This window comes from Calypte anna, chromosome 5A (assembly GCF_003957555.1).
Source record: "Calypte anna isolate BGI_N300 chromosome 5A, bCalAnn1_v1.p, whole genome shotgun sequence".
Lineage (NCBI taxonomy): Eukaryota > Metazoa > Chordata > Aves > Apodiformes > Trochilidae > Calypte > Calypte anna.
In genome coordinates, this window is record NC_044251.1 from 1316442 (window position 1) to 1336371 (window position 19930).

Consider the following 19930-nt stretch of genomic DNA (forward strand, 5'->3'; position numbering starts at 1 on the left):
AAAATAACCTGATAGAACCTCTTCCATTACTCTCTTCTTGCTACTCTCTGTGTCAGTATCAGTACCTCATCACCTTGTGAAGTTCATAAAACATTGGGGTGTATTGAACACTGCACTGTTTCATCCCTCTGTGTTTTCTCCCTGTACTTAGGTGCAAGGAGTAGTCTGTGTGTGTGTAAGGTCCTACACCCATTTGTGGCATTACATCACTAAAATGAAACAGGGTTCTGTAATTTATGGGATCACAGGACATGATTTGTCATTCATGTTAAAACTGAAATACAGGCACATATCTTGTAATTAATTGTAGCAACCACAATATGTAGATCTGGATAGAAAACAAAAGCAGTAAGCTTAGCAGGACTTCTCCTTTCAGAACAACTCGAACCAGCTGAGTTTTGACCTCTGCCATCTGTTATATTGAAAAAGTAAATTGTTTTGTAGGCTGCCAACCACACTGGTAGCTGCTCCAGAAGAACAAGTGGTGCGTAGCAAAAGAAAAGACCAGGAGCTTTCTTTTTGGGGTGCCTGTGAATTCATGAGGAAAGAGGTGGTTCTGGAGGTAGAGGGTAAGAGGTCTGCATCCAGATGACATGGCAGCAGTGTCTAAAATGTCCTCAGGATACTGGACATTTTCCTCAAGAGATGCTCATATTACAGCTTCTCGATTTACCTATTTAAAGCTGATACCTTCCTCCAGAAGCTTCCTCACTTCTACTGAGATCTTTACCAGTGGTTCCCTTGAGGCCAGAGACTGGACCATAGCCTTTGTGATTCTTCTTTTTGTAGTTGTAATGATTTTTGCATACGGATTGGTTTTTGTCTCTGAAGTGACAGAAATGTGTGTGTTGTTTCTTAGGCACCGTACTTCTGGCCTTCAAACTGCTGGGAACCAGAAAACACAGATTATGGTGAGACTGTAATTATTTCACTGTAGAAAGTTAAAATAGAGAATTTTTGATGGAAAAGTTTGACATTACCATTATTACTGGTGGCTCAAACCCTTCATCAACAGAGTTTCTGGTCAGACTAAAGTATCCTGCTTCCGTTTTCCATAACCCTTTTAGTGAAGAATTTTTTCCTAATATTCAATCTAAACCTACTCCGGTACAACTTGAGGCTGTTTCCTCTTGTCCTGTTAATTGGGAGAAGACTCCCGTTTCCCCACAACCTCCTTTCAGGCAGTTTGTAGAGAGTAATAAGGTCTCCCCTCAGCTTCTTTTCTCCAGACTAAACAACCCCAGTTCCCTCAGATACTCTTCGTAAGACTTGTGCTCTAGACCCTTCATCAGCTTTGTTGTCCTTCTCTGGACTCGCTCAAGCACCTCAATGTCTTTCTTGTAGTGGGGGACCCCAAAACTGAACACAGTATTTGAGGTTCAGCCTCACTGGTGCGGCCTCACCTGTGCTGAGTACAGAGAGATAATCACTTCCCTAATCCTGCAGGCTTCATTATTTCTGATACAAGCCACGATGCTGTTGGCCTTCTTGGCTACCTGGGCACACTGCTGGCTCATATTCAGTCAGGTGTTGACCAACACCCTCAGGCCCTTTTCCACCCAGCAGCGTTATGTCCAAATGAGAGGAGAAGGGGCAATGGGCACAAGCTGGAACATGGAAGTACCATCTGAACATGAGGAAAACCAACTTTACTGTGAGGGTAACAAAGCACTGGAACAAGCTGCCCAGAGAGGTTGTGGAGACTCCTTCTCTAGAGACATTCAGAACTTGTCTGGACACAATCTGGCTGTTGAAGGGACTCGAGCACAGACCTTATGAGGAGAGGCTGAGGGAGCTGGGGGTGTTGAGGCTGGAGAAGAGGAGGCTCAGGGGAGACCTCATCACTCTCTACAACTCCCTGAAAGGAGGTTGGAGCCAGGGGGGGGTTGGGCTCTTTTCCCAGGCAACTCTCAGCAAGACAAGAGGGCAGGGTCTCAAGTTGTGCCAGGGGAGGTTTAGGTTGGAGATGAGAAAGAATTTCTTTCTGGAGAGGGTGATCAGACATTGGAATGGGCTGCCCAGGGAAGTAGTGGATTCTCCGTGTCTGGAGATCTTTCCAAAGAGCCTGGATGTGGCACTGAGTGCCATGGGCTGGGAACCACAGGGGGAGTGGATCAAGGGTTGGACTTGATGATCTCTGAGGTCCCTTCCAACCCAGCCAGTTCTATGATTCTATGATCAGAGGCAGATGTGTGCCCATCTCAAATACAATGAAGTAAAATCTCCAGGGATCTCAAGTCCATGGACCTGTAACCATCAAGTTCAATGGGGCCAGAATTTTATCTGCTTTTACTTTCATTCTCCCATAGCTCTGTTTGTATCATCAGGATTTATGACTAGTGGAATATTGCTCCTTGGGAATCTTAAATAATACCAGTATTGCTTTTGTGGGGGAACTCTGGGCTGGAGCTGAATCTGATATGACAATCAATAAAAATTTACCTCATCTGGGCACTCATCTGGCTGATCAATAAACCAGTATATAAATGAAGTCAACCCATAATTAAAGTTCTCTGATAAATGACATCAGACTTATTTTTCCCATTTTTTTTAAGATTACCAGGCAATAGCTAGTAAAAAAAGAGAGGACTGAGCATGGTTTATGGGCTAATAAATGGCAACATGGTGTGTTAAACATGTGAATGCCTGCAGACAATGATAATACATAAAGAAAATATGTCAGTGTTGTTATCTTTAGCTGTCTGCATGCAATATTGCTGTCTCTTCCAGACCTGCTCTTCTTTTACACTTAAATCATGAAATCAGTTGTTGCATCCTGGTGAAGCATTGAAGAGGAAGTGAATCCTCTGTGTGCTCATAAAACAGGAGCTTCTGGAAATCCTTCTTTTGAAATATCTCATAATCTAAGATGAGTTTAGAGCTCCTCCCTGAATAGCCACTTTCTTGGGTTTGGTTTTTTTTTTTTTACTTTCTGGGGTAAAAATTAGTTACCATTTGCTGGGGTGGAGAAGTAGCCTGCAGTGCTTTCATGTGGTGGTCCATTGACAGCCTTCATCTGCAGGGAGCTAGAACAGGCTTATGGGTTTATTCCAATATGGGAGGACCTGCTTAGGAGAAAGCATGATGCTATTCATTATATGCAAAATTATTTTCAGAATTTACAGTCACTCTAATTGTCTGGTCTGGTCTAATTATGTATTCTTTAAATATCAGAATAACAATCTGAAGAGGGGAGGGATTTTTTTTTTCCTATTGCATCTGATAAATTACTGGTTTCACAGTCAGATTATTGTGCTGCAAGGGCATTGATTGGAACACTGCACCTCAAAATAAAGCCCTATATGAGCTGACCCACAGCTGGACAAGCTGCAACTGTATTAACTCTGAGCCCAGTAGTGACAGATTTTCTCTAACATATGCTTATAATCAGTCTTTGCATATCAGAGGTCTGTACATATGGAGTCTTCCCAGGAATTAATCCCAAACTAGCAGTTGATGCAAATAAAACTGAAATCCCAGCAGCACTTCATACTTTTTTTGTTTGCATAAATCCCACTCACAGGACAGGACCTAACGTGCTACTGGCAGGTCACTGCCTAGCATGGAGAAATACTGTAAGATGACTCTCACTTTACTTTGTGTTGTAAATGGCTTACAGATGAAACTGCCCTTGAGATGTATAAATATAAATATACATGAAGTGATCAGTGCTGGTAACAGGAAGAGCATAGAATAGAATTACAGGAGAAGCACTGTTTCTGTTCGTGTATTTTCAATAGAAGAGTAGGTTTCCAAGGAAAAACATCCACAAGGGCCTCAAAAAATTGTTATCTACCAGCAAATAAACCCCCATGGTTTTCAAAGAAAGCCTGAAATTTTCTGAAAAAGATTTATTGCAGTTTTCTGCAGATGATACTTTGCTTTGGTATGTGGCTATACCAAAATAGATAAATACCTGGCCCCACAGCATGGGAGAGGACAAAGCACAAGGAAGCTATAAAATCCATGTCTAGATTAATTCCAAAATGAGAGCACTGAACATTTATTATGTAGTCCAGTCCTGGCTGTATACCCATGGCATGCTGAGGATCTTGTGTTTCAGCCTGTAACAGAAATGGGGTGACCTAGCAAGTCCATCTGAGGCTTTTCTAGGAGGTAGCATGGCTGGTTTGGTGCTGTGCACTGGGATCATCTCGACCACATCAGTTTCTGCAGTGTCTGTCTATGGTAAAATGGGAGAAGGCTTTTCTTAACCTTTCAAAATGTGTAGATAGAGCCTATAAAAAATGCTCAGATCAAAGCTTTGTGACCTGGCTCACGTTTCTGTTTTCATTTCAATAGCCTTTATTTTATTTTATTTTTTATTTTAACAAAAGGGGAAGAGAAGTGCAGGGCTACTCACTTTGTCAGGCATAATCCCAGAGTGCTGAGTGGAATAGGTTGCTAATGCTACATCTTTTACCAGCCCCAGAAGCAATTTTGCCTTTCTCAGACATCTCGTTAGGCCCTGGCCTCTACTCTCAGCACTTTGAAATGAGATGTCCCAGATGTTTAAGACCTCTGAGACTACCAGTGGGTAGATGGGTTATTCAGCCCTCTTATACCCAGGCTCCTGTTGGTTTCTGATGCGAATGAAGAGTGCATGGACCACTATTTTTTATTTTATTATTTTTTTTTAAAGATCTAGTACTAATAATCTGCCTGTAATTGATTTCCATTCTGTTTCTCCCCTTAGCCATCTATCTCTGCAAACGGACCATGCAGAACAAGGCGAGGCTGGAGCTGGCAGATTATGAAGCCGTAGGTACACTGCTCCTGGAGATCAGAGCTGGGGATGTGGGAGAGCTTTGCTTGCCAGTCGGATGCTGCCATTTTGGGCTCTGCAGAAAGTGGAGGCAACATTAGGAATGTGACTGGGGAACATCCCTGTCTTTGCAGTGCCTCAAACTAAAGCATCTGCTGTATAGCCAGTCCTCCAAGACTGGGGAAATGACACAGAGGTTTAACTTGGTTTCATCTTTCCAGTTAACAATTCCTGGTTTGTTTAGCAGATGGTAACACATGATGGATTTTCAGGTGTGTTGTTGGGTAATCAAATTGCTGACGACTCATCTGGTTCCTGAGGTTTTCAGATATTGGCTTGGACTGTTTTCAGTATGCCACATAAAAACCCTGTTGCTCAAGCTTATTTGGAGTGCATTTTCTGTTAGGAAATTATGGTTGATAAAATATCCCAAACCTTGACTTCAGATTGTGTAGGGTTTGGGTGGAGAGGAGTGGGAAGGTAGAGGAAAGAAAGGGAGGGTTGGTGTGAGTTCCTGTGAATACCAGCACTGCAATGTTCTGGTCAGCTGAACATTTCTGTCTGTCCTGACTTTTTGTTTTGTTTTGTTTACTGGCTCAACAGTGGAAGAGCTGAATTTCAAATGTAGAGTTCTTCATTTGTTCACAAAGTTAGTTCTAGGGGACTTTTGTGTCCATATTTATTACAATGAAAACATTTATACTGCATATATGTTACGGGTTTTTTTCCTAGAAGGGGCTTTTTACTTCTTCCTTCCCTTCTACAGTTTGGGACTTCTGTGCACATGCAAATATACACATCATTTGTTGCTTTCAGGGAAGAGCATGCAAAAATGGCTATTTATCTACCCTGGAAATAAATTCCCAAGAGTTCTAATCTTGAAGTAAACGCACAAAGGAAGGAATGTAATAATCTGCATGCACTTGCACATCCTTTTGCTGAGTTTTCTCTTCTGCATATTGTTGATTTCGTTATTAAACCATTAAAATTGCTCACAGCCAACCAATTAACTGCAAGTACTCTAAAGTTCCAGCATAAAGCAACAAAAGGCTGTTGAGTGGCTCACCCACTCCCACACACATGCAGCAGGGCTCTACCTAAGTACTCCTTGCACATCCCTGTCTACTGAGGGTAGCAATGCTCCAGTGATGGCAAATAATTAGATCTTGGCAGTGTCTCATTTTTCTTGTGAATATTGCATTGCACAATTAGGGATTGCTTTTGCATTCAAACTTTGCTCTCTTAATTAGAGACAATCAGATAAGGACTGTTCCCAGTTATTACGGAAGGGGAAGCAGATCCAACAGTGGAGACGTAAGCCAAGCACAAGTGAGAGAAACAGGTTTGCAGCACTGGGAAGAAGCCCTGGATATTTAGCACACGTTTTTGGAAGTCTAAGATGAGAATGCCTTTCTGTAGACGTTAGCACTGACCTGGAGCTTCCAAAGAGGATCTCTGCAAAGCATCCCAGGGTTCTGCTTACAGCCTTCATAAGCAGTGTGTGTGTGTCCCTTCCCATTTATACTCCTAGGGCAGGGGCTTTGGTGATAGGGTTAAGCTTGCATAATTTCATTAGGTTTTGTTTATAATTGGTAAGCATGGTTCAAATATCTCTTCAGCTGGTGATGTTTCATTGGCTTCAGCATATTTACTCCAGAGGGCACATTTGAACATAATTTAAAACAATTAAAAAAAAAATAAAAAAAATTGTTTTTGCAGATAATTACAAGTAGTTCTTCCTTGTAGATGCAGTCAAGAAAATCATCATAAGTTCAGCACAACTTTAAATCATTTGCTTAACTGTTTTCTTCCATGTATATGGACTGAAAACCTTACATGGGCTTGGTAACAGGGCCAAGCTTTATGCCTTGTGTTATACAAGAGTTTAAAGTCAATGTGAAGATGTCTTCTAGCATTGAATTGCATGTTCCTAAGCACTTGCTTGAAATAAAGGGAACAGGTGTGAAAAGAACAGCAGCAGCAGCAGTAGTGTTCAGTTTCAGTGAAAATTTGCAAGAGTGGAACCAGATGTAATGGAGAAGATTATCAGGTTACTGCTCCTGTAGGCCTCCTTGTCGAGGTGTGTGTGGATATGTGACTTTGGGGTTCCATTTGAGCTTGAAATTCTGACCCATGTCCTGAGTTTGGCCTTGAGCTGTGTTGAAGCCACATCCATCTCCAGATGTCCAGATTGTCACACTCCCTGTAAAAGGTCTGAACAAAAGCTGTAACTTCAGATGCAGAACAAGGCTGCATCTGGACCCAGTCTTTGCAGTTTGGGGTGTTCATTGCTCAAAAAACCTGATTCCTTTTATGAATCATCCTGGCAATCCTCAGCTTTCAGTGCTTTGCAGCTGCTTACTGCTCCCAGTTGTGACCAGGTCTGAGCAAAGCAAGAGTTGCTCAGGGCTTGCACCTTAGCAGAAGCCTGAAGAGACGAGAGAGGAGGGAGGAGGAAGGAAAAGGGAGGATGAGAGGGAAACATGCAGGTGGCAGCCATCTGCTCTCAGAAATGAAAGTGATCAGCTTCACAGAGCTTCTCAGTGTTACCTTTTGGGAACAAGTCCATTGTTATTTTCATAGCAGAGCTCAGGCTGTCTTTATCACACTCCATTACTACTCCTTGACAGGGCAGCAGCCCAAAACTAGGATGTTACAGCCTTGCTCTGCCTGCAGCATGTCAATACAGACCTCTGTGTCTTGAGCTTTCTAGCTAAAAAATAAAAACAAGTACTAAAATAAACACCTGTCATTTTAACTATGCTCTGTAGCAGTTGTTACAATTGCTCTTACCATTTTCATCTTTTGTCAGGAAAACTTAGCAAGACTTCAGAGAGCATTTGCAAGGAAGTGGGAATTCATCTTCATGCAAGCTGAGGCTCAAGTGAAGTGAGTAACCCTGGAGTACTGAGTGGCACCAGTGAGTTGTGAGTAACCCTGGAGTACTGAATGGCACCAATGATTTGAGCTGAGGGGAAGGGAATTCAGTACAGATAAAATGTCTTTGTCAGAATCTTCACTGCCACTAAACTCATATGGTGTTGGTGAATTTTAAACCCTGGCAGGCTAGAAACAATAGAGAGCCAATTCTAAAGGTTATAAAGAGCCAATTCTAAAGGTTTGTGCCAGAGTCCAAAAGATGTTTTTAATTGTCTGTACTTGGAAGTAATGGTCAGGAGCTCCTGAGTCTGGATTCACCATGGGAGCTTAGGCAATTCTCTTGCCCATTCTGCTCCTACAATTGGGTGGTGGTTTTTGTTTTGTATAAATGGAAAGAACAGGGCTTTGTCATTTGTCTGTATTACTCCAAGCTTCTGGAGTCTCTTAATGTTCTGAGCACGTTTTCATTATTGCTGCAAAATGGGCATCATCCAGGGTTTGTAATCTGGTGTCTAGAAACTAGTGCCTACAATCCTGCATGTTCATTTTGTGCTTGTAATTGTCAGCTGTAGGAAGGAAAGGGTGAAGATGATGCATGAGAACACCAGTGCTGACACCTTGTACCACTAGAAGGATCTTGCACTTTCAGCATTAGATGTTAAAAAGTTAAGGAACATAATTTCTTGAGGGTGTGGCTGAGGTAAATGTCTCTATCTTTGATTAAGTCTTTGGAATTTTGATTAATTCTTTGCTTAATAGCTTTGTAATTATGCACTATTTAAGTATATGGTAATTATCCTTTAATTTACAAGATAATTATGGGATTTTTTTCCGACCAGAATACCAGTGTTCTGTTTGGAAGAGAAAATTAGAAGCTAAGATAGCAATTGTAATTTCAGTTACTTAAAGGTTTACTGCTGAGATGAAACAACAAATAAAAGAAAAAAATTAAACAAGGTTCTTCATTCTGTCCACAGCATACCATTATTACATAAAAAAAAATATATGAATACCAGATTTTTGAGGTGATTACTGCTTTTATTTATCCTTTCTCCATTCAGTTTTCTTTGAAAAGTAAGCATGGGTTGACTAACATCAACTTTCTTGGCTGACTGCATTCAGCTTCTTGGTTCCCAGCTCATGTGATAGTTCAGTCTTCAGGTTTCCAGCAAGGCAGGGCTGGAATTTACAGGTGTAGTTCACAGCCCTGAATTAACTAGAAAGGAAAACAAATGAGAAATATGTGAAAATATTCCTCCTGCTTATCAAGTTCTGCTCTGCCTTCCACATCTTTGTTTGCACACAGGATTTCCATTGCTCTAATGCTTGAAAACTGCAGCCCCAGAGCATCTAATCATGTTGTGCTGCTTAGTTTAAAATGTGAAATACTGAGATATCAGGGGGTTTTGGGGACAGGAACCAAGAACCTTGGTTTAGCACAAAGCACCCGTGAAGGCAATTCATGGAGCCTCAGTTCTTGTGTGTTGTGAGGCTGGCAGAAGACTTCAGCTTCCCTTTGTCCAAGGCACAAAGGGCTCACTCAGAAAAAGGAGTTTTGGGCTGGATGTCTGTGTTTTCTCCTCAGTGCAGAACTGTGATTGCTCTCTGTCAGTGCTCTCTTTGTGTGTGACAGAGGTGGTGCAGGGCTGGTTTCTCATCTCAGCTTTGCAGGGAGCATATTTAGAAAGTGATACTGAACTGTGGAGGACTTGGGCTTTTTGTGGGGAGGGGTGTTCAGAAGCTTCAGTGTCAGTCCCCTGTTTCCTAGTCCCTTCTCTAGCACAGACTTACCCAAGGACTAATGCCCCTCCAAAAGTAAAACCAGAGAAGGAAGAACCTGCTTGTCAGAAGTCCCAGAAGTGGGTTTTTTTTTCTCATTGCTTTGATTTTCCCAGGTGGCAGCAGTGCAGAAACCCAGCAGAGGGATGCTCTTGGCTTCCCAATGCTTCTCTGGAGGCAAAGGCAATGCCTCACCCAGGCTCTGAAGGGCAGATCTGGCAAACCCAGGAGGTCTTTGCTGTGTTCACATGTAGAGCTGAGCCTGAGTGAGGCACCAAGAGGGAATTGCTCAATGATGAAATTATCAAGTTCCAGCTGCCTGCTGGCCCAGCCATGTCCCAGGTGGGGGAGTGCTGGGTGGCTCTGCTCTGGTTGCCCATGCTTTTTAGCCATCACTGAGGTGGGAGAAGGTTGACAGCCTTAAGGATGGTGGCCCCAAGCACTGCCCATGCTGTTGCTGCTGGGAACACCTGGGATGGACGCCCCTTTCCAGTCCTTGCTCATGCCAGGTCCAACATGGACCCATCTGGTATCAGCCAAGAGGTTCCCCTAGAGTAAAGAGGTCCTGGTGGGTCTCCTGATAAAGTGAAAGCCAAACATGAACTTCCCTAGCCTGCCAACTCAGGATCTGGGATGCAGACTTTCAGGGTAGGTTGTTTTCCTCTCCTGTTTAAAAAAACAAATTGAAGTGAATTTTCCATCTTAATAGGAAAATCTCCTTTGATGCACAGTGGAGTGAACATTTGGGATATTTTGTTGGTGGCACATGACGTGGCAAGTGGAAGTGTGATAGTGCTGCCCAAAAAAAAAAAAGAATTGCTTTCTGAGTTACTTTTATCATGGTGATAAAAACCCCATCCAGGAACTGTAACAAAGAAGAAAGTGTTTCTTGTACCTTGGCTCACGTTTTTATGCTTTTGTTTTCAGAATCGACAGAAAAAAGGATAAAACAGAGAGAAAGATTTTGGACAGCCAGGAAAGAGCATTCTGGGATGTGCACAGGCCTGTGGTAAAACTCTTTGAATGATGAGACTTTTCCAGGTTTTGACAGGGAAGTTTTAATACTAGTGAACACTGTTCCATGAATTCCATAAAAATATTGCCTTTAAAGTCACCATGTGGATTTTCCTCACAGCTCAAAGCACAGCAAGTGTCCACAGGATTATTTTAGACATTCTAAAGTTGAGCATGCTCAGAGCTATAGATTCAGAAATATATGATAAATGTGAAGTTTTGAAGATGACTTATTGTGCATACAAAAGGAAATCAGCTTACCCAGTTTGGCTTGGACTTTACAGAAGAAGTTTTCCTCTGAGCTGAGGTATTTCCTTTTGGTGCCAAAGTTATGAGTAAATGGATTGGGTGCTGAGATGCCAGCTTTGGGTATATGCAGCCACTTGTTTAGCAAGGATAATTTATGGGACCCAAATTTCAGGAGAGAGTTTTGGACAAGACCTGACTGTATATTTTAGAAAGGTAAGGTAGCATGTGGATTGCTCAGTCATTCTCCATCATCTTTGAAAAGTCATGGAGAGTGGGAGAGATGCCTGAGAAAAAAACCCCAGTCTTCATAAAGGGCAGGAAGGAGGAGCCAGGAAACTACAGGCCAGTCAGCCTCACCTCCATCCCTGGAAAGATAATGAAGCAACTCATTCTGGATGTCATCTCTAAGCAAGAGGAGGGAAAAAAGAATGTGATCAGGAGCAGTTAAGATGGATTGACCAAGGGGAAATAATGTTTGATCAATCTGGTAGGCTTATGCAATGGCCTGACTGACTGGGTAGGTGAGAGGAGAGCAGTGGATGTTGTGTACCTTTACTTGTGGATACCTTGTGTATCCACACCATGTGTGGATGGTGTGTACCTTTACTTCAGCAATGCTTTTGACACTGTTTCCCACAGGATCTTCATCAGGAAGTTTGGGTTAGCTGTGTGGACAGAGAGATGGATTGAGAGGGCTCAGAGGGTCATGGTCAGTGGTGCAGAGTCTGGTTTAGAGGCCTGTAGCTGGTATCCCCAGGGGTCAGTTCTGGGTCCAGTTTTGCTCAACAGATCAATCAGTGACCTGGATGAAGGGACAGTGAACCCTCAGCAAGTTTGCTGGTGACAGAAAACTTGGAAGAGTGGCTGATGCAGCAGAAGACTCTGCTGCCATTCTGCATCAGCTGGACAGGCTAGAGACCTGGGCAGAGAAGGACTTAGTGAAGTTCAACAAAGACAAGTGTAGGGTCCTAGATGGGGTTATAGGAGGAATAAGCCCTTGCACCAGTATAGGTTAAGGGTTGACCTGCTGGAAAAGCAGCTGTGTGGAGAAGGACATGGGAGTCCTAGTGGAGTAGTTACCAGGAGCCAGCTGTGTGGCCAAGAAGGCCAGTGACATCCTGGGGTTCATCAAGAAGAATGTGAGCAGCAGGTCAAGGGAGGTTATCCTTCCCCTCTACACATCTGGAGTACTGTGTCCAGTTGTGGGATCCTCAGTGTAAGAGAGACAAGGAACTACTTGAAGCAGTCTATTGGAAGACTATGAAGATGATCAGGGGACTGGAGCATCTCTCTTATGAGGAAAGGCTGAGAGACATGGATCTGTTTAGCATGGAGAAGACAGAGGGGATCTTATCAATGCTTATAAATATCTAAAGGGTGGATGTCAAATTGGGACCAGGCTCTTCTGAGTGATGCCCAGTGACAGAACAAGGAGTAAACTGGAAAACAAGAAGTTCTGTCTCAACATGAGGAAAAAGTGAGGGTGACAGAGCACAGGAACAGGCTGCCCAGAGAGGTTGTGGAGTCTCTTTTTCTGGAGGTACTCAGCACTCGTCTGGACATGATCCTGTGCAACCTGCTCTAGCAGGGAGGACAGACTTGATGATCTCCAGAGGTCACTTTCACTCCCTACCTTTCTGTGACTCTCTGAACATCCACAGAGCAGTAATGTGATTACCTTCTCTTTTCAGCCGGGCTGTGTGAACACCACAGAAATGGACATCAGAAAATGTCGTCGCATGAAAAACCCACAGAAGGTGAAAAAGGTCAGTTTGAGTTTCTGGAATTTGTTTTCTGTTTTGTGGGTAGTTTGTTGTTGCTGGGTTTTGGTTTTATGAATTTTTGGTGGATTTTTTTAATGCAAATTGTGCTTGATACCTAGAGTATTACAAACTTACCCAATACAAGCAAACAGAAAAAGCATTTTGCTGATACCACTTCGTTTTGTTCTAATTGGTGAAGGTACTATTTCTCTTTTGCCAGCAGAGCAGTGCAGACTGGGTGATGGATAGATCTGAGAGAGACAGATGGATAGATCAGAGATCTGAGCTCTGTGTCCCATGTAACTGCTAGTTCTGCATTCCCATAAAATTAAAACCAATTGGCAAAAGTACCTAAGTCTCATTTTCAGAAATCGTTTTGGCATGGATTTTTCAGATGGATTTTTTACCAACTTAATAATTTCAAAGACTGGATCGTTAGCAACCTGAGTATCTTTGACTTGCAGACAGTTTTAGCTCCTCTTTGTATGTAGAGTCATAGAATCATTTAGGTTGGAAAAGACCCTTGACTTTTGGTGACTTGATCACTTCCCTGGGCAGCCTGTTGCAATGCTTTTGATAATCCTTTCAGTGAAGAAATTTTACATGATCACCAACTTAAACCTCCCCTAACACATCTTGTGGCCCTTTCCTCTCGTTCTACTACTTGTTACCTGTTTAGGAGGGGACACCAGACTCCTGAACTTCCGTTGCTAGTTAAATTACAGCAGAGCTATTCACATGTCTCTTATGAATGTAATATAACAAGCAAATGCACAAAATTAAAGGGTAACTGTTACTACTCTACTACTGTACAACGCTGTACTCAGCCCTGGTGAGGCCACAGCTTGAGTCCTGTGTCCAGTTCTGGGGCCCTCAGCTCAGGAAGGAGATTGAGGTGCTGGAGCAGGTCCAGAGAAGAGCAAGGAGGCTGTGAAGGGATCCAGCAGAATTCCTGTGAGGAAGGGCTGAGGGAGTTGGGGGTGTTGAGGCTGGAGAAGAGGAGGCTCAGGGGAGACCTCATCACTCTCTCCAACTCCCTGAAAGGAGGTTGGAGCCAGGGGGGGGTTGGGCTCTTTTCCCAGGCAACTCTCAGCAAGACAAGAGGGCAGGGTCTCAAGTTGTGCCAGGGGAGGTTTAGGTTGGGGATGAGAAAGAATTTCTTTCTGGAGAGGGTGATCAGGCATTGGAATGGGCTGCCCAGGGAAGTAGTGGATTCTCCGTGTCTGGAGATATTTCCAAAGAGCCTGGATGTGGCACTGAGTGCCATGGGCTGGGAACCACGGGGGGAGTGGATCAAGGGTTGGACTTGATGATCTCTGAGGTCCCTTCCAACCCAGCCCATTCTATGATTCTATGGTACTTCCAGTGTAGGTTTCTGTCCTGAAAATGAAGGCCTACAAGTCAACCTGCAGGTTTATGTTTACAGAGGTTCACATGAACTTGATCAGGTCAGGCTCTTACTTCAGCGTGTAGTTTTACAGAAAGAAACAACACAAGTCAAAGCACATGGCATAGAATTAGGTCCTGGTCTTTTCTTTGTCTGCCTTGTTCACCACTATCACCACTCACAGTGTTCATCCTGCAAGAGTTGACACACGTAGACTTCAGAGCTCCTAAGAATCAGGAGCTGCATTTTATCATTGAAAATAAACCCTTTTCTTAAAAACGCCTGCAGACCTTCCAGGCAATCTGCAAGCATGGTCTGATCTGTGAGTTTTGCTCCAGGCTGAATGATTATTGACCCATGTGGTTATAAATAGTTTGAAATTACTGGCTTGTTACCTTAGTGCTTTGCATACTGCACTTTTCCTCACTGGGTAATAGAGAAAAACGCTGTAATCCCTTCTGTTTCTTTCTTGGTTCCTCACAGTCAGTGTATGGGGTTACAGAGGAGTCTCAGCCCCAGAGCCCTGTACATGTGCCCCCCCAGCCTGTACGCAAGACCACAAAAGAGGATTTCCGCAAGCAGGTGAGTACAGGGCTGTGGTGGAACTCTCCTGACTACTGTTCAGACAAACAGAACATCCAAAGTAACAGAGATAGCAGCAAAATCAGTTCTGGGTCCAGTTTTGCTCAACAGATCAGTCAGTGACCTGGATGAAGGGACAGTGAACCCTGTATGCTTTACCTGCTCTTGATCCTCGGAAGCTTTATGGAAAGTAGTACCTATATAAAGATATGCTTATATATCTTTATATATGTTCACTAAGCAGTGTGGTTGCACAGTGATAATGCTGTGTAATACTGACCTTTGAATCTAGTAATGTTCTCTCTGAGGGACAGTGCACAGATTAGTTTGAGGATATTTGAAAAGTGGGCAGAGACAAAGGCTAGGGAAGAAGCTAGCATGCTGGGGACAGACACTGAGAAAGGCCCACTTGGTGCATACCTGTTAGACTGTACAGACAGAGCTTTTAGGGAGCTGGGGAAAAGTTAATTGCACAGTTACTCCAAGGACTGTCCAGCCAACTCGTGCATCTTTGCCCTCACACAGGGAGCTCTCCCTTAAAATCACTTTCCTGCAAAAAGCAGCACCCACCGAAGGTGCAGGTGCTAGGCAGGGCTAGGTCAGCATTTTGGTCAATTAAACATATTTCCTAGGCAGCCAGTTTTAGGGTGTTCTTCTGACCTAAACCTGAACTCTAAATTTCTTGAGCTTTTTCTGTCTTAGGCAATGTCAGCTGTGGGGTACTGTGAAGAGCTGGTTCTAAGCAGAGTGCAATTATGGTGCGGAGCCTTTACTCACCTTGTGTTGCCAGAGAGATAGAGAAATGGAGGAGAGGAGTGTGGTGTAAAGAGGGGCTCATATTGCACCCTGAGCAGTCTAGGAACCTTGACCCCAAATGTGTGCCTTTCCTACTTCTAATTATGTCTTCTGAAGTTTTACCTGGGGCTTTGCCAAAGGAAATGGAGACTGAGAAGCAGTTAATAAGTTTCTTCTAATACCTAGGGAAGGGTCTCATTTCCTTCTGAGTTACTTTCAAGCTATTTGGAAAGAGAAATCAATAGTGTGCTGGGATATGATCAATGCATGCTGTGGAGCTCCTGGATTGTTAATGTCCTTGTCATCTCTCTCCTCAGATAGCTTTTCTGAACATGCAGATAGAGAGACATTGTTTAAAGATGTCCAAAGTAGCAGAAAGGTGAGTGTCCCCATTTGCATGATTTCCCATTCTTTCCTCATTTCCAGTTTGGCATTTCCAGAAACAGAGCAGGCAGGAGCACACACAGGTTCCCTTTCTGTGCATCAGTCCTTCCCCCTCCTTGACCAGCTGTGCTGCCTGCCTGCTGACCACTGGCACTTCTCCACTCATTCTTCTGCCACTGAGGAAAAGTAGGTGAAAAAATGAGGATGCTGTCATACCATAAAACAAAAGAAATACATAAGAACCCCTGCAGTACTTCTGATTCCCAACCCTGGAGTTTATTTACAGAAAAGTAATTTCAAAATACCCTTTTTTTCTTTTGTGGGTGAACTCTCAGCACTCATTTCTTTTGAGTCTTTCAGAGCTCTGGGGAAGGAGCTGCAATTGCATCTGATTGCACATGATATTCATACTGGGGCTATAGGGCTGGTTTCTGCTCCCTTCCTTCCTCCCCTTCTCCATCCTCATATATGAAACCCCATGGGAGGTACTGGGGTTGTACTGGGACGACTCAAGGCAGTGTTTGAAGAGATGGATTCCTCATAGAGGCAAATCATGGCACAAAAACTGTTGAACATGAGAAACAGGAGAAAGCCTGGTGCTGGTAGAGAAATACTAGAGGAATTTTTATTTAAGCAAATTAAAAGGAGATAACCTGATGAAATGTGCTTTGCAGTGCCCACATCTGTAATTAGCAGGTGTGTACTAAACCAGGCAAATTAAGTGGTGAGAGCCCCAAAGTATGTTCCCATTGGCTCATAAAGTTTCACAATTAAAACAAAAATGTATTCAATTAAATACAAAATATTCAGAGACTTCTGAAATCCTGCTTTCATGATATTGTACAGCTGAAATTAGCACATTCATATTTATGTTTTGGGCTTTCTGGTTCTATTTTACTAAGAAGATGCATTTGTGCATTACCAAAAAAAAAGTATTTTTATACTGTATTTACTTACAATGACCCTAGTATATTAAGACAGTAATAATTTCCAGGCTGGTAATTTACAAGCAAGTAGATCTATTTTGCTTGATCTTTTTTGCTAGGTAGGTATTTATTCAAGAAGATGGGCTCAGTAAAATTCATTCACTTGTGAACATCAAAACCTGTCCACATTGTACACCTGTTCAAGTTCATAAGGAGCTAGTGACGTTTTAAGTGTAACATTTTCGTTGCCAAAAATACCTATTAGTTTTCAGTAAAACTGGACAGAATTAATCTCTGCTTTGAAAGGGCTTTGGTCTTTTTAATGGGCCCCAAATTGCAAAAGAAAACGTTGCTACCAAAATTGGTAACCAATAGAAAAGATAAATAAAATGAGAACACTGAAAAAGTTCTCCTGTTTTTAAAGTCCCCTTTTGAAATTATAATGATAGAAAATCATGGGTTTGTGATGTTTGTGCCTTGTGAATAAATATTTGCTTATATGATGAGCTTGGGTGGCAGCGTTGCTGGAGGGAAGTGCAGCCTGGAGGTGGGGAGCAGGTGGGGGGAAATAGAGGGGCTGATGACTCCAGTGGCTTGGCAGAGATGGGGATAAGTGAGGAAGAATGGATATGGATGACCTGAGTTGTCCTATTGCCTGAAATAAACACCTCTTCAGCCCAAAAGTCTGATGTAAAGCACTGCATACAGACACCAGGAGTAAAGCTGCTTCGTCAGAAGGTGCAGTCATTAACAAGTCACTCGTCTGGCTGGGCTCTGCTTTTGGGTCCAGTTTCAGTGACATTGTGGCAGATCAGGGTGCAGGAGACAACTGCTTGGTGTGCTCCTTTTGACAGCCAAGCTTGACACCTGCCAGTTTTTTCAGCCCAGTGCAAAGGGAATTTCAGGCAGGATGTGGGAAGCAGTAATAAATAAATAAGTCAGAGGGCTGCTCTCTAATCTGTTATAGAAGCAAAGTAGGAATTATTTCCATAGTGACCAATCACATACATTTTCCATTAATGCATGCAGTTAGTTATGTGGTCTAGGCCTTGTCAAGCAGAGAAGAGAAATTGAAAGGCTTTCAGCCCCCCACTCCCATGAAATTAATACTCATTACTAAAGATTTCCTTCCCCCTACTCCCTGTTCCCCTTCCAGGAGTAGCTCTGCACCAACTGTGGGAACAGGCATCCCTCAGCTGCTCCATGCACCTTGGAAACACCTTTCTTCCACATCCTCTCTCTCCACCTGGGACCTGCACACTGTCAGGTTTAAGATTTGGCAATGAAATTTCAGAATTGTTGAGCAAAACTATCAATATAGAATCATAGAATCCTAGAATCATAGAATCCTAGGGGTTAGAAGGGACCTCGAAAGATCATCTAGTCCAACCCCCCCTGCCAGAGCAGGGCCACCTAGAGCACTTCGCATAGGAACGTGTCCAGGCGGGTTTTGAATGTCTCCAGTGAAGGAGACTCCACGACCCCCTGGGCAGCCTGTTCCAGGGCTCTGTCACCCTTACAGGAAAACATTTTTTCGAATATTCAACTTGAACCTCCTGTGCTCCAATTTACACCCATTACCCCTTGTCCTATCACTGGTCACCACTGAGAAGAGCCTAACTCCATCTCCCTGACACTCACCCCTTACATATTTGAAAACATTGATGAGGTCACCCCTCAGTCTCCTTTTCTCCAAACTAAAGAGACCCAGCTCCCTCAGCCTTTCCTCATAAGGGAGATGTTCCACTCCCTTAATCATCTTAGTAGCTCTGCGCTGGACTCTCTCAAGCTGTTCCCTGTCCTTCTTGAACTGAGGGGCCCAGAACTGGACACAATACTCCAGGTGCGGCCTCACCAATGCAGAATAGAGGGGGAGGAGAACCTCTCTTGACCTACTAACCACACCCTTTCTAATGCACCCCAGGATGCCATTGGCCTTCTTGGCCACAAGGGCACATTGCTGGCTCATGGTCATCCTCTTGTCTACCAGGACCCCCAGGTCTCTCACCTACACTGCTCTCCAGCAGGTCAGCCCCCAACCTATACTGGGACATTGTGTTGTTCTTCCCCAAATGCAAAACTCTACACTTCCCCTTGTTGAACTTCATCATGTTTCTCTCTGCCCAACTCTCCAGCCTGTCTAAGTCTCTCTGAATGGCAGCACAGCCCTCTGGTGTGTCAGCCACTCCTCCCAGCTTAGTGTCATCAGCAAACTTGCTGAGGGTACACTCTATACCCTCATCCAAGTCGTTGATGAAGATATTGAACAACACCGGTCCCAGTACCGACCCCTGAGGGACTCCACTAGTCACACACCTCCAACCAGATTCTGCCCCATTGACTACAACTCTCTGACTCCTTCCTTTCAACCAGTTCCTGATCCACCTCACTACCTGATCACCAAACCCATACCTGGTCAACTTATCTACAAGGATGCTGTGAGAGACGGTGTCAAATGCTTTACTGAAATCAAGATAAACCACATCTACATATAGTCTGTCTACTTTTTTCCCTGACTGCATCATGCAGTGTTAGTACAAGCCCACTACTTGTGGCATCAGAGGAATGGCTGGGGAGAACCAGGGCATCTTCCTACTGGAAGCAATCTCAGCTCCTGAGATGAAAATCTGTTCTATCCCTTCAGCTCCTCAAACTTACTGTCAGGGCTCAGCAGGGCCCCCTGATAGTGAGACAGTTGGGTTCTTAAGGTGAGCTCTACACCCTTCAGTGAACACTTTCCACCACCTTTTCAACCAGACTTACAGTCCATCACCTGAAAGGCCAGAAGTCTGGGTTTGCATTCTGACAGAAATGTTTTCCCTTAAGAGTCCCCTGCTTGTAGCCTCCTTTAGACAATGAGATTCTGCTGCTGTCATTATACTGAATCAGCAAAATGTGCTCAGCAATTCTGCCTTGTCTAATTTAATTTAGTTTTTTCCCCTTTTATTTTTGCTAATATGTGTACTAGCACCTCTGGTGCCTTCTTAGTTTATCAGGAACAGTTCAAGTTTCACAGGAGGTATCTCCTGATTGATCCTTTTTGTTGTTTTTTTTCTAACCAACCCTGTCTGTCATTGATGTCTCAGAGGTTGCTGCAGCTCTCTGAAATTGGACGCTGCTCCCTACTTCAACCCTTGACCCACAGCAGCCATGAAATGTAATTAATGAAATGAGATGAGACAGCCCTGAGTGCCCTGAAGGGCAGTGGGAACCTGCTGTGGTTACAAAAGTGGATGATTTTAATGCCTCATGATAAGAGCTAGGACAAATAAAAAGAAATAATTACTGTAGCGGAGGTCAGGGAAACTTTCTGCCTTTTGTGACCCTTTGTTTCACAGGCTCTTTTCATTCTGCCTTTTTGAGATGTCGAAGACCAGAGGTAAATTTTAGCATGGACAATCACAGT

At 43.5% G+C, this 19930-nt stretch overlaps 1 protein-coding gene across 1 annotated transcript in view; it reads left to right on the forward strand.

Moving 5' to 3' along the window:
• Nucleotides 1–19930, forward strand: part of RGS6 (regulator of G protein signaling 6) — a 226650-nt gene that overhangs the window by 158452 nt on the left and 48268 nt on the right. Inside the window, exons 6-12 of the mRNA XM_030451964.1 lie at nucleotides 860–911; nucleotides 4697–4761; nucleotides 7578–7654; nucleotides 10352–10433; nucleotides 12379–12453; nucleotides 14321–14419; nucleotides 15532–15593. Coding sequence (XP_030307824.1) covers nucleotides 860–911; nucleotides 4697–4761; nucleotides 7578–7654; nucleotides 10352–10433; nucleotides 12379–12453; nucleotides 14321–14419; nucleotides 15532–15593 — 512 coding nt within the window. The remainder of the gene's footprint in view (nucleotides 1–859; nucleotides 912–4696; nucleotides 4762–7577; nucleotides 7655–10351; nucleotides 10434–12378; nucleotides 12454–14320; nucleotides 14420–15531; nucleotides 15594–19930) is intronic.